The 14,244-nt window shown below is 40.5% G+C and overlaps 1 protein-coding gene across 1 annotated transcript; it reads left to right on the forward strand.

Moving 5' to 3' along the window:
• The first annotated feature begins 845 nt into the window (after positions 1-845).
• On the forward strand, positions 846-7,900 carry RSAD2 (radical S-adenosyl methionine domain containing 2). Its single transcript, XM_042457524.1, is given in 5 exon segments — positions 846-1,000; positions 2,420-2,630; positions 6,234-6,383; positions 7,704-7,779; positions 7,782-7,900. Coding segments are annotated over 5 exon segments (711 nt in total).
• Positions 7,901-14,244: the final 6,344 nt, after the last annotated feature.

The raw sequence follows: 14,244 nt of genomic DNA on the forward strand, positions 1-14,244 counted from the left end.
AGAGCTGTTGGCACTTTCAGTCCAGCAACATCTAGAGGGCTGTGCTTTGTCCACTGAACAAGTTTTTTAAAACTTTTAAGTTTCATAAATGAAGCCTGATAGTAAATCGAATTCAGCACTTTATTTAACAGCACAACAGAGGGTGGACTCTAGCTTGGAAGCTCAGGATTCCTCTTGAATGAGCAATTCAAACAACATACAGAGTTTTTACAAACTCTGTGGTAGGCATTAAGTTACAGAAGGCTAAGGCATACATGCAAACTCACCGATAAGGAGCAAGCACTATTTCCAAACAGTGTATGGCACCTTTCTCCTTTGTATCTTATTACATGTACTAGCTCTTACCAGCAAAACATGTAATGTTTTGGAACATGCCCCAAAATGTTTTGCACATGCTTCATGTAACTTGAAATCACTCACGGCTTACAACGTTTTCTAGGTCTAGGGAAACTGTTTTCTTTATCATGGCTCTTTTACCTTTAGGCTTTAAGGTCAGTTAAAGACTCTTCCTATTTATCATTCCTGACCAAAAGTGCAACTTCAGATATGTATGTGCTGGAATTTTGTTTCACCTTTGAGACTAACTGAAAGAAAAGCGCTGGTAGCCTGAGTTTTTGTAGACTCGAGTCTACTTGCTCATGAGGTTTTGCACTGAAGGAAGTAGACTCACGTCTATGAAAACTCATGCTACCAGCTTCTTTCTTTCAGTTAGTCTCAAAGGTGCAACAAGATCCCTTTGCATGCTTTTCCAGACTAACACGGTAGGTTTTGAATTCAGATATATAGGTGTGTATATTTTAAAATATACTTAACTTATTCTGTCTCTCTTCTGCCACATTTTAGGTATGGAGAAAATAATTTTTTCAGGAGGGGAACCATTTCTACACAAGAGAGGTGAATTTGTTGGGAAGCTGGTTCAGTTTTGTAAACAGGAGCTGAACTTGCCAAGTGACAGCATTGTTAGCAATGGCAGTATGAGTAAAGAAAGATGGTTTGAATGGTAAGAAAACCAAGAATTAGTTGCTCCCTCCTCCTCCTTTTTCTATTTCTTCTATAACAAGGATGGAAAGCATGAGGCCCTACAGGTATTATTGGACCTGTGCCACATGTTCTATAATGTGTTTATTGTACTGACTCATTGTTTCAGGGAGGGACATAAACCTTGGATAACAAGTGAGTGGAATGGAGTAGCCTTTCCAGGAGTAGCCTTCCATGGATATCTGGCTAGAAATCACATGAAGCAAAAAGTAAATTTTACCAACTACCCACATAACTGTTAACTGAGAACTCATTGATTGATGCCATTCTGTCTACATAAGTAGATAAGGCAGCCAATATAGTATAGTGGTTTGAGTGTTGGACTAGAATTCTGGGAAACCAAGGTTTGAATCTCCTCTCAGCCATGGAAACCTACTGAATGATCTTAGGCAAGTCCCCATTGAACAAATTTTGGCAAGAAAAATCCATGATAGGTTCAACCTTAGGATCACCATAAAATGGAAATTATTTGAAGGCTTGCAACAATTAGAATGGGATGTGGTGGTGCCAATTCTGATGATTGGAAGATTGGAAGGTTGGCAGTTTGAGGCCCGAATATTGCATGATGGGGTGAGTGCCTGTCACTAATCCCAGCTTCTGCCAACCTAGCAGTTCGAAAACATGCAAATGCAATTAGATAAATAGGTACCACTTCAGTGGGAAGGTAACATAATTTGGTGCAGTAATGCTGGCCACATTGACCACTAGAGTAGTCCTTGGACAATGCTGGCTCTTTGGCTTAGTAACGGAGATGAGCACCACCCCCTACAGTCAGTTATGACTAGACATTCATGTCAAGGAACTTACCTTTACCTTTACCTTTTACTAGCAATTAGGATATACAGATATTGGGGTTGTGGGTTATCAGCAGGCTCAAGGGAACTTCAAAATTTGCAGCAAAAAACAGAAAAAGATGAATAGCACACAAACAAACAAATTCTGGAAAGTAGACTCACAGATATCCCAATGATGGATAGTCTCGAATGTTCTTGGCCATCATCTCCCATCATCTCTTGCTATTATTATACTATTATGGTTATATTGGCTAGCACTGGTGAGAATTGTAGTTAGATGAGATCTAGAGAACCACAGAGCAGGTATCTATCTCTAGCATGTTCAAGCAATCACAATTCCTTTCTATAATACAGGATCACTCCCTGCTTGGTAATTCTAGTTAAAAGTGTACTACTTTTTAGGTTTTAAAAAAGTAGATTCTGCCTTCCAAACTAAGAAGGTAAATCACATAAATATTGGAAATCAATTAAGAATTAGCCTGTGTTTTTGGTTGAGTAGAACTAATTGACTGATGATCAGCAATTGGTGCTGAGCACTAGTGAATTCTCTGCATTTCAGATGACATTCTTGCAGTGTCTTGTGACAGCTTCTGTGAGGAAGTCAATAAATCCTATTATTATTATTTTTTTGATTGGCCATGGACAAAGGGGGAAAACCATGTTGAAAATCTTCATAAATTGAAAGAGTGGCATGAACGGTATGGTGTAGCATTCAAGATCAACTCCGTGATTAACAGATTTAATATGGAAGAAAATATGAATGATCAGATTAAAGCTCTAAATCTGGCCCGCTGGATGGTAAGAGCCTTTTTCTTTGCAAAACCTCTGAGCTATTTAGTAAGATGTATCCTGTAGATTTTGTTTTTGCATTTAATGCTTTAGAACATGGAAATTAGTGACTTTCTTAAGGATATATGCACAGTAACAATGTCATTGGAATCCATATTATCACCTGAACTGTTCAAAGTGGTTGACCTTCCTGATTCATGACCAAACCATCTGCTGCATTAAAATATCACTGATGCAGTCATTGTACAGTAATATTGGACAGAATTGATTGAGTCATCCTTTTCTGTACTTTTCTTCATTTGAGAATGAGGATAGATGTTTTAAGAGACCTGAGGCTTCTGCTACATTGCAATGACTCTTATGCTCCTTTGTTCCTTACAGCATGTATTACCAAGCAGTCGGTGAAGTGACATCATTGTGTCATGCATTTTCCCACCCCGTCTCATACACCTTGATGCTGTCATATCACGCAGCAGGAAAGGGCAAAGTCCAGCCTTCTGTAAGTGGTTGGATGGAAGTTTCCATTAGCCATGCTAATATCTTGAAGGTTGCACTTTGCCCTCCCAGTCATACAATGTCAGAGCTGTATGTTTAGTGGGGAAATGACCAAACTGGTAAGAGCAGCATCTGGCAACACTCACCTTGCTTTTGCTTTGCCCTATGCCCTTAGCCTAGTAGTAGGCCACTGCCAGGCCTTGGGAGGTTATATTGGCCCTCAGCAGTATATTAGAGGTCTCCCTTGTGCTCTCCCACTGTATTCCCTATTCATGGAATTTTTAATTCTCCATTTTTAAAATGGAAACATGGACACTAGGGGGCAATTGAAACATAGTTTTTAGGTCTACTAAGCTATTTTAGGCTCAGAAGAGGCTGCTCTTGGAAGTTAAGCAGACTCAGCCCTGGTTAGTATTTTCTGGTTAGTCTCTCTGAAATCAACTACATTGATGGGAGATGGGACTACAACCCCCATCAATGTAGTTGATTTCAGACACGAGTGAACTCCATCCTCAGACAGTTTGATGGTTCAGGTTTGGTTTGATGGTTCATCTTGGAAAAGTCTGAGATGGAGACACACAATTGTTATTTTGGTCACTTGGTTTGAATGAAAAATTGTCAAGAGAGGGGAGGATGGATAGTCTAGCCTGCAGACACATTATAATACAAATGGAACTATTACCCACATAGGTAATTTTGTGTAAATGTTCCCTTGTTCTCTTGTCAGCAATTCCCTGAGAGAGAGGGACAAACAACTTAAAATACCTTGTTTTTTAGGAGAGAAAGAGTTACAAAAAACCAACCTGGTTCATCAGGAATGATATGTAAACCATTGATTTGTTACATCACCAGAACCAACATGGCCAAAAAGAGAGAAATAGTCTCTAACTACATGAATAGCCTTTTGTACAAGCTTCACTGAGAACAATTATAACTAAATCTCAACAAAATGGTCACGACTGCAACATCATCATTTCCCCCACCCCTTCTCTTCTCCTGTTTGGTTTTTAACACCTTTGCCTGATGAAGAAGCCAGTGGAGCTTTGAAAGCTTGCATCATGTATTTTGTGTGTTTTGGTTGGTCTAATGAAGTTATCACTGTTTTGTGGATTTTGGAAGTTGTTGTACTTCAGCCAACTCTCTCTGTCCACTAGACACAGGGAGATGTATTCCCCAAAGTATCATTTCCAGGATCTGCTTGTGGCATACTGGCAGAGACACAGCTGGTTTTACCTTTTCTATCTCACAATGCCTTTATTTTTCAGTAGGTGGCAGTAAATTAGTGAAGATATAAATGTGTGATTTTTGAAAAAAACCTGTTTGCTTCCATGCTAGGTTTGTGCAGTGTTCATCACAAATACGTGTAAGCATGATTTCTTATGAGCCTTCCTATCAAAACCACGATCTTCTCACATTTTAAATGTTCTGAATCTCTTGAGTTTCCTAATGTTTGCCTAAGGTTCCATTTACAGTCACATTGTAGACAGGATTCTGCAGGAAATGACCACATTGAAACACTGCTGAAACCAGCAGGAAGTCATTCTAAGTAGCTTTCCAAAATAATAATAATAATGCAGAAATATGGTGTGATTTTTGCTTCAGAGTTTGTTTGTTTTTAAACCAACCTCAAATGCAAGTTTAGTTAAATAACTGATTCACTAAAGCTCAGATGATTCATCAGCTAAATCCATGTCAGTCAGGAGGTGAATTTGTTCCAATTTTTAAAAGCAAGAGTTTAAATGAGCTATCCAGGGTGCTGAACCATATCTTCCAAACAGGTCCAGCAACTTGGAAAAATTCCTTTAAAATTTGGACTAAAACCCAAAGTGGATTTAGTGGTTCACTGACATGGGAGACAGCAGTCACTACTACTGGAAGCCTTAAAAAATAATGGCACAAAAGAGTTCCATGAGTCTGAAAAGGCAGCTCTAGAGCTGTCTGGCTTGCCATTTTTGTCATTTGCCAATGGAAGAAAGATACTCACTTAAAGCAAAGGATAGATAAAGTATACATTTCTAAGACTAAGAAACCAGGGAGGTGTTCAAGCAACTGGTAAGGAATGATACATGGATTAAAATATGTAACTTACAAGTTGCCAGCAGGGCTCCATTTTCATACAGCAGGGGTAGACAACCTGTGGCCCGCGGGCCGGATGCGGCCCGGCAAGGCCTTGGGACCGGCCCCAGCCCGGTCCTGCCGCCGATTGCCGCCGGGGCCTTTGGGGGGCAATTGGCTATAGAAGCCTCAGAAACATGCATTTATATTAACATTTTTTAAAAAATCAGCAAATTTTTTCACGTGTCCTCCATTTTTTTTAAAAAAAGTGTCTTCCATTTGAAAATTTTGTCCTACATTTGTCCTGGTTTATTTATATATTTAATTTTTTAAAAAATTATTTAATTATTTATTTTTTTGCTTCGGCCCCCCAGTTGTCTGAGGGACAGCAACCCGGCCCCCGGCTCAAAAAGGTTGCCTACCCCCGTCATACAGCAATGCATCCTGCAGCACCTGAATGGCCAAGACATTATCATGGCTTTATTAATATGTCGGTCTTTAAACTGCCATAGAACACCTTGCTGTTTTTGCTGGAATGGACTAAATATGCATTCCCTTTCTGAAATTCCTAAAGAGTGGCCAGGTTAATTTGTGGCAGCAGAAACAACAAGGGATCTTATGGCACCTTAAATGCTAACAAACTTATTTTTTTTGCATCCGCTCTATGCTAAATTTATTATAGCAGTTGTTTGTTATAATAAGTGTGTCAAAGCTTTAAGGTTTCCCAGGTGTCTTGTGGGTTTATTTGGGAAAAGGTTATCTTTAGAGAATCCATCAAGTGGAATGAGTCTCTTTCAGAAGAATCAGTGATTCTGTCACTGCTGTAGGAAGAATGGACATTTTCACTGTTCTGGAGGGAGAAACTCAAAACCCTGTGGGTGTGTTTTCTTGTACCTGACAGCTTTAAACTAGTGAACATCCAATAACTAGAATGTGTTTATTCGAATACTATATTTCATCATGAAAGAGACAGCCAGGCACTCTCTCCATCACATTATTGTTTGCCATGGTTGTTGTGGCAAGCAAACATTGTCTCTAATCATGCCACTTTGTGTCTCCTAGGCATTTCAGTGCCTTCTCATTGAAGGAGAAAATACAGGGGAAGATGCTCTGAGAGAAGCAGGAAGATTTGTCATTAGAGAGGAAGATTTTGAACAACTCCTTCAGTGCCATAAAGATATCTCATGCTTAGTGCCTCAATCCAACCAAAAGGCAATGTTATAATGATTAATATTTGATTTTAGCACTGGATGATGATAATCAAGATATTTGATCTTAGCACTAGCAATTCAATTGCCAATTATTTTTTCCATATTCTGAAAGATGCTTGGCAACAATAACAACTTGTTTTCTGTGACTACTGGAAAACTTTATATAGGGGAGGCAAGGTATTTGTCACAGTCCTTGCTAGTTTAATGTGTGTGTTTATGAGCACTCCGCATATGGATGGTTGGACTGACTGGTCCTAGCAGTATAAAAGGTAAGCCATTATGATGATACGTTTGTTCCACAGTAATGTTACAACAGCATCCACAACACTATACTGTATCATTTCTTAATCAGAGTGTAGTTTAAATTAAACATAAAATTAAAATTACACACACACACACACACACGCTATGAACAAAATGCACAATATACAGCTGGTTTTGTTCGTTTATTTGTTGTTTGTTTTTGCAAGAGTAGCAACAAGGATGAGAGCCTGTGTGGAGTAGTGGACTAAGTCTCTGGTAGATCAGGGTTCAAATCCCAGCTCAGCCATGGAAACCCACTGGGTGACCTTGGGGAAGTCACACTATCTCAGTCTCAAAGGATTGCAATTAAAAAAAAACCCCTCTGAACATATATTTCCAAGAAAAGCCTGTGATAGGTTCATCTTAGGGTCACCATAAGTCAGAAATTATTTGAAGGTACACAACAGAAAAGCGAGTGGGATGAGGTATACAACTGAGTACAATGAAAACCTTTATTCCTATTTATTGTTAAGAAATAACTATCTCTTACAGTGTAAAGATGATCCCCCGTCTTTTTATAGTTTCCATTATGTTATTTAGGAAAGTAACATAATAATAATAATAATAATAATAATAATAATAATAATAATAATAAGCCTATACCAATGATAGATCATTTAGTTTCAGAGCTTACCTATGTTGTAGTTCTTAATTGTCACCATGTTGACTTCGATTTAAGGCAACCCTATGAATGAGAAACTTCCAAGTCACCCTGTCATCAATAGCCTTGTTCAGGTCTTCCAGAGTCAGGGCTATGGTTTCCTTGATTGAGGCTGCACCTGCACTGCAGAAATATTGCAGTTTGGCACCACTTTAACTGCCATGGCTCAGTGCTGTGAGATTCTGGGAATTGTAGATTGTTGTGACACCACAGCTCTCTGACAAAGAAGGCTAAATGTCTCACAAAACTACAAATCCTAGAATTCCATAGCATTGAGCCATGACAGTTAAAGTGGTGTCAAACTGGATTATTTCTGCAGTGCGTATGCAGCCTGAGTCAATCAACCCGCATGATTAGCTATGTGGTCCTATAATTTTCTTCTCTGTGATTTTCCCCCAAATGTGTTTTCTGAACTGTTCAAATGGGCAGAAAGAGCTTTCCTGGATGTGGGTGTATAAGATGCTATAGGATTCAGTGGATTTGATGAAAAGATGTTTCTCAAGCGAGGAGGGAAATATATCTGGAGCAAAGTAGATATGGCACTTGAATGGTGACCAGGTTTGTTTATTCACTGCAAGTGAACTGAAGCCCTAAGGGCCATTTTAATCTACTCTACAGGGAAAGACACCTGAAATTCACAACAACCATCTTTCTACATTTTTGCTGCCATAGCTATACTGCAATATTCCAGCGAATGTTTCTTATTTCAGACACAGGATTGCACACAACTGGGAATTGGCTTTCCTTTATTTTAAATAAAGGGTTGCACCAGCAATAGACACAAAACTGAACAGATGTTGGCTTAGGGAAAAGGCCTTCCCAAAGAACCACACTCAGATTATAGAGAGAAAATTCGAACTGCACACATGTCTTCCTATGTCTCAATGCTTAGATGAATTTGCATGCAGCATCTAATGCCAGTGAGATTTAACTGTATTAATAAGAAAGGAGAATGCAGTTACTGACAGGGATGTGTGAGTGTGAGATACTCACATATGAAGGGACAACCGTCATAAATACAAGGTCTTGTTAAGCAAGTGAAAAGTATGGTGGGATACTAAGTACTCAACAGCAGAAGCACATTAAGGAAATATGAATAATATATGACAATCTTCAGCAAAGATCTGTGGCCAATACATAGAACTGCATTCATAACCATAATTTAAAAGGAGGGCTGGGGAGAAAATTCCAAACTGGCAAATGGCATAGCAATAGCCAATAGGTGTTTGGCTAATGGCCTGCTACCTGTTGAAAAGCTTTTGGAAGAAATAAAATGGCATAGCTCATTTTGGTATGTATGGTCTATATTATTACTATATTTTTGGTCTATATTATCTAGAAATGTGTGTTCATAAGAAACTCATTGCACACTGGAAACTGATGGCCTTCAGAGCAGCACAGCTTTAATTGACAGTGAAATCTCATTGCTAAGGTGACTAGTTTTGGTTTTAACATACTCAGAAACCTTCTCTTCTTCACTTACTTTGGGTTATTATTCTTTTATGTTTATTGGTGTATTTGATATGTTGACATGTTTTGTTTCAGGTCCCGTCTTGGAGTATATTCAGATGGAAACTGCAAGACCATGTGCACTTTCTTAGAAGTGTGTCCCAATTGGCTACTTGGCTTTACATTTAGGAGAATTAAGCTGCATGGTTTTTACCGGGATTATGTTTTAAAATATGAACTGCTCTATATGGCCAGAAAGCTTGAGAAACTGGCAACTGTTTCTGTTTTTCTTTTACAAAACAACAACAACAACAACAACAGTGGACTAGAATAGGCGATGACATTGGGCATTTTACGTGTGTGTTTTAATGCAGAGTTTTAAGAACAAAATAAACAAAAATAAATATCATTAAAAAGTGTTATTAAAATATATCGTTCCCTTTTTGACAACACTTTGAAATTAGAATCCACAGATTTTCAACATGTTTATTAACTTCACTTATAGCAAGGGTGGGGAATGTTTGACCATCCAGGTGTTGTTCGATTGCAGATTTTATCATTCCTGAATTGTCTGAACTAAGGCTAATGGGACTTGCAGTCCAGCAACACCTGCAGGGCCCATCCTGTGTTACTGCAAATTTGTGACTTTATGACTGTTACTGATACATTTGGAGACAAGTAATAATCACTTTAGTTTAATTTAATTGTACCTTTAATTCTCCCACTGACCTTCAGGGCCTTACATGCAATGGTCCTCACACTTGTACTGTGATATTTTGACCCTCATCTTTCCGCACTAAATTTTCAACCTGAAAGAAAGGTTGCAAGTAACTTTATGCAGAGCAGAATTTTAAGGTACAAAGTCCCAGTGTGTTTTGTAATGATAATGGGAAAGGAGCATTAATCAGAGAGCACTGGTGCATAGGCTGGGTTTGCTTAACTTTACTCTGTCCAAATCTCCCCTCCTGCAAATGTTATCTCCTGTTATTAATTTGTTTTTCATTTCATTTCCCCCAGGTGTATGTGTGTTTAACACCAGCCTTTGAAAGTTTTTTTTCAAGAGAAATGAACAGGTTGTCTCCCTCCCAGAAGTCTTCACTATAAATGTAATCCCATGATCTTGGCAAGTGGGCCTAGATATGCATTTTCTCCTAATAATTCTCAATTCTTAGTAATTCTATTGATTTGATTGGGCCAATTCAATATTTTTAGGGGCAGATTTTCCAAATGGCAATTAACTGAACAATACAAGCTCACAAACAAAGCCGTGAGCAACAGTTTTTAGATTTGATAGGCTCTTGAAATGGCTGGTAAGCAATTCCCAGTATCAGAAGCAGGGTGGCTCTGAATTCCAATTGCTGGCAAAGTGGATAAGAGTGTACTGTTGTAGTTTTGTTGTGTTTGTGAACTTCATAGGATCAGTCAGTGTGGGAGAAAAAAAGATTGGACTAGATAGGCTTTTTGTTAGATCCAGAATGATTCTCCTCGAGTCTTCGTGACAGTAATTTTATTTCATCTTTTTTAGCAACAGCATGATAATATTTTTGGAGATGGCTTTTAAGTGAAGGTTATGATGACCCTTGTACATCTGCCAGACATAAATTTAGACCAAAGCCACAAGGGCTATATTAAAAACAGAATATTGTACACCATGAGGGAAAAGTGAAAATACTTCTCAAACTGGCAGTTCTCTTAATCACTATTTTTATTGCTATAACCATAATCATATAGAACTCCAGTGGGAGCAAATTGTGGAATTCTTCCATCCTTGTATTTACTTTATATAGATGCTGCATATGAGTCTCCCCTTCTCTTGTCTCTTGAAAATATGTAAGATACCACAGAAACAATTATGGGGATTGATTGCATAGCAGTTCAGTAAAAATAAAAATGCCCTGCTTTTACTTGGACTGTTGCCCAAATAAAGCCTGAATGCCAGCACCCAAAGCTATGGATTTTCCTTTATGAATTGATCCATGCTTTAGAACCTCAGTGCTGTCAACAGACATATATACTGGAACAGGTGTTACGGTAGCTGTTATATCAGCTATCACATTGGCAACCAATGCTACTCTCAACATTAAACCAAGGATATGCTCTAAAGCCACCAGATCCCATCTAATATTGGAAGCTAAGTAGGGTCAGTCTTGGTAAGTACTTGGAGGAGAGACCAACAATACCAGGTGCTGTAGGCTATATTTCAGAGGAAGGAACTGGCAAAACCACCTCTGAGTATTCCTTACCTAAGAAAACTATAAAATTCATGGGGTCACCATAAGTTGATAGGTGACCTGAAAACATATACACAGTCGTCTCCTTGGCAGCTGAAGGCCCTTTCACACTGCAGAATTATATTAATATAATTCCACTTTAACTGGAATCCTGTGATTAGCCAGAGAACTCCTCTAGTGCCTCTGAAGAAACTACAAACTCCAGCCCATCCACACTACACAATTATAGAATTTTGAATCCACTTTATTTGCCATGGTTCCTTTCTATGGAATCCTTGTATTTGGAGTTTGGTGAGGCACTGAAGCACTCTGAGAACTTCTCCAAATGTCAGTCTCGGGATTCCGTAGGATGGAACCAAGGCAAAATAGTGCTATATTTGTCTACTGTGAATGGACTGAAGCATTCCAAAGGCTGCAGCCATGGCAGCTAAAATGGAATTAGTGCTCCAGTTACTGGTACTATTGATTTAATTTCTATGCCAGCTTTCTCCCAGAAAGGGACCCAAGGTGGCTCACAAATAAAAACACTTTAAATACCTATCACAATAAAACAATTTACACTGCATTATTTCTGTGTAGTTGTGTAGTGTGAAAAGGACACTTGGGATATATTTAGTCTTTCAAATGGAAAGATAATAAGCTTAGTGATCTAGGGACATGGGCAACCTGTGGTCTTTCAAATATTCTTTAGACAGCAACTCTTACCAACCCTAGCCAGTACAGTTAATAAGATAATCAGAGTTGCATTCCAGCAACATCCAGAGGACCAGAAGCAGTCTGACCTGGTCTAGTCAAACCTCCTGTGAAAGCAGGTGGTCCTGGAGACCACAACCTTTGGCCCGTTACAAAAGGGCAGGAAAGTACGTGCGGAGTGCATACTAGGGTTAGAAAGGGGCGGTGCTTCCACACACCCCTAACCCTAGTGCGTGCTCTGCGTGCACAAAATGGCGGCGGCCGTTCCACACGGCCGCCTCCATGAGGATGTCACAACCACGCCACCTCTATACGGGGCGGCGCGGACGTGACGTTCTCGCTCCGCGGCAGGGCACTTAATGCGCCCTTAGCGCGGAGCAGGAAGGAGCTCCGTTTCGGAGCTCCTTCCTGGTTTGATTCTTCAGCCTTCAATACTAGAGAATGTACCAATGTTTCTGAACAATGGACTTAATTCTGTAAGTTGCAAAATAAATGTAAAGAATAAGAGTTGTCACCATGGACAGCTCTTTGTAATTCAGACTGAAACCAGAATGGATTCTCTGATCCATGGACTCAGAGGCAATAGCCTGTCGCTTACTGGATACAATTTAAAATGGATTTGAGGAGGTAGAGGAGGTAGAGAAAATCTCACACATCAACATACAGTGGTACCCCGGGATACGAAATACCCACGTTACGAAATTTCCGGATACGAAAAAATCCCATAGGAAATAAACTGTTCCGGGTTACGAAGGTTATTTCGGGTTACGAAGAAATTTTGGTGCTTTTTGGCGCTATTTCACACGAAATCGCGGCTTTTCCCCATTAGCGCCTATGGGTTTTCGGCTTGCGAAGGCTTTTCGGGTTACGAAAGCGCGGCGGAACGAATTAATTTCGTAACCCGAGGTACCACTGTATTTTTGTTTGGACCATCTGTTGCCATCTCCTAAATCTCGTGCTAGTGTGCCATGACTAAAACTTGACATTTGCTGGGGAAAAATACATATTGCCAGAAAATGCTTATGTAGAGACAAAGGCGGGTTACAGACCGCCTGTTTGGGGCAGGCTGCACCTGCCCCTTTCCCCAGTGTATTGGAGCTGTTAGAAAAACTCTTTGTATGGGTGATGTCTCGTGCTGCCGTGGTTTGAACTGGTACCAACGGAACGATGCAGTCTTCTCTGGAACTCAGGAACAAAGTAACTTCAACACAGTTTTTCACTCAAATGAGGGTTTATTGACTTTGTTGCTATTTACACTTTTACAGCAGGCTACTATACATCTATACTCTTTCAGAGTCCATGCTAGAAGCTTGAATTTGACATCAGTCTTTGTTCTCACACAGATCAACTTTCCCACCAAGTGGACACACCTCTTTTCATGAAGTCACCATACTACACAAGAGCATAACAATATCCATTTGTTTATATTATGTCTCAGTAAATGTCCTTGAAGACTTGTTCTTCCAGGTCTAGGCTTTCTGGCCTTCAACAGGAACCATTTTAAATCTTAGTTAACCATTGACACATCTGAACATTTTCAATACAAATTAGAATATATTTTAACAGGGGCCTCAGTGGCTAGACCAGCAGCCGCTGAGGCCCCGTTCCGCTGCTTCCCCGCAGCCTGAAAAGGGGTGTCCCTGGGGCTTCAAGCCCAAGAACACCCCGCAGCGGCTTTGGTCGCTGGGCGCAGCCGTGTGAATAATAATAATAATAATATGATTTATTTGTATACCGCTTTTCCTACGATCAAAGCGGTTTACAGCATACATATGCATATACAACAACAAAGCAAGTAACAAAAAAAAAAAACTCTGCTTCTCTCCCCTCAAGATGGAGGTCGGGGGGAGGGCTCTTCAACTTGGCAGGGCGAGGCCTGTTGTTTCTTGCCTGTTCTCTCCCCTCAAGATGGAGGTCGGGGGGAGGGCTCTTCAACTTGGCAGCAGAGGCCTGTTGTTTCTTGCCTGCTTCTCTCCCCTCAAGATGGAGGTCGGGGGGAGGGCTCTTCAACTTGGCAGGCGGAGGCCTGTTGTTTCTTGCCTGCTTCTCTCCCCTCAAGATGGAGGTCGGGGGGAGGGCTCTTCAACTTGGCAGGCAGAGGCCTGTTGTTTCTTGCCTGCTTCTCTCCCCTCAAGATGGAGGTCGGGGGAGGGCTCTTCAACTTGGCAGGCGGAGGCCTGTTGTTTCTTGCCTGCTTCCTCCCCTCAAGATGGAGGTCGGGGGAGGGCTCTTCAACTTGGCAGCGGAGGCTGTTGTTTCTTGCCTGCCTCTCTCCCTCAAGATGGAGGTCGGGGGAGGGCTCTTCAATTGCAGGCAGGGGCTGTTGTTTCTTGCCTGCTTCTCTCCCTCAAGATGGAGGTCGGGGGGAGGGCTCTTCAACTTGGCAGGCAGAGGCCTGTTGTTCTTGCCTGCTTCTCTCCCCTCAAGATGGAGGGTCGGGGGGAGGGCTCTTCAAATTGGCAGGCAGAGGCCTGTTGTTTCTTGCCTGCTTCTCTCCCCTCAAGATGAAAGCTCACCCAGCAGAA

This window comes from Sceloporus undulatus, chromosome 1, assembly GCF_019175285.1.
Source record: "Sceloporus undulatus isolate JIND9_A2432 ecotype Alabama chromosome 1, SceUnd_v1.1, whole genome shotgun sequence".
Lineage (NCBI taxonomy): Eukaryota > Metazoa > Chordata > Lepidosauria > Squamata > Phrynosomatidae > Sceloporus > Sceloporus undulatus.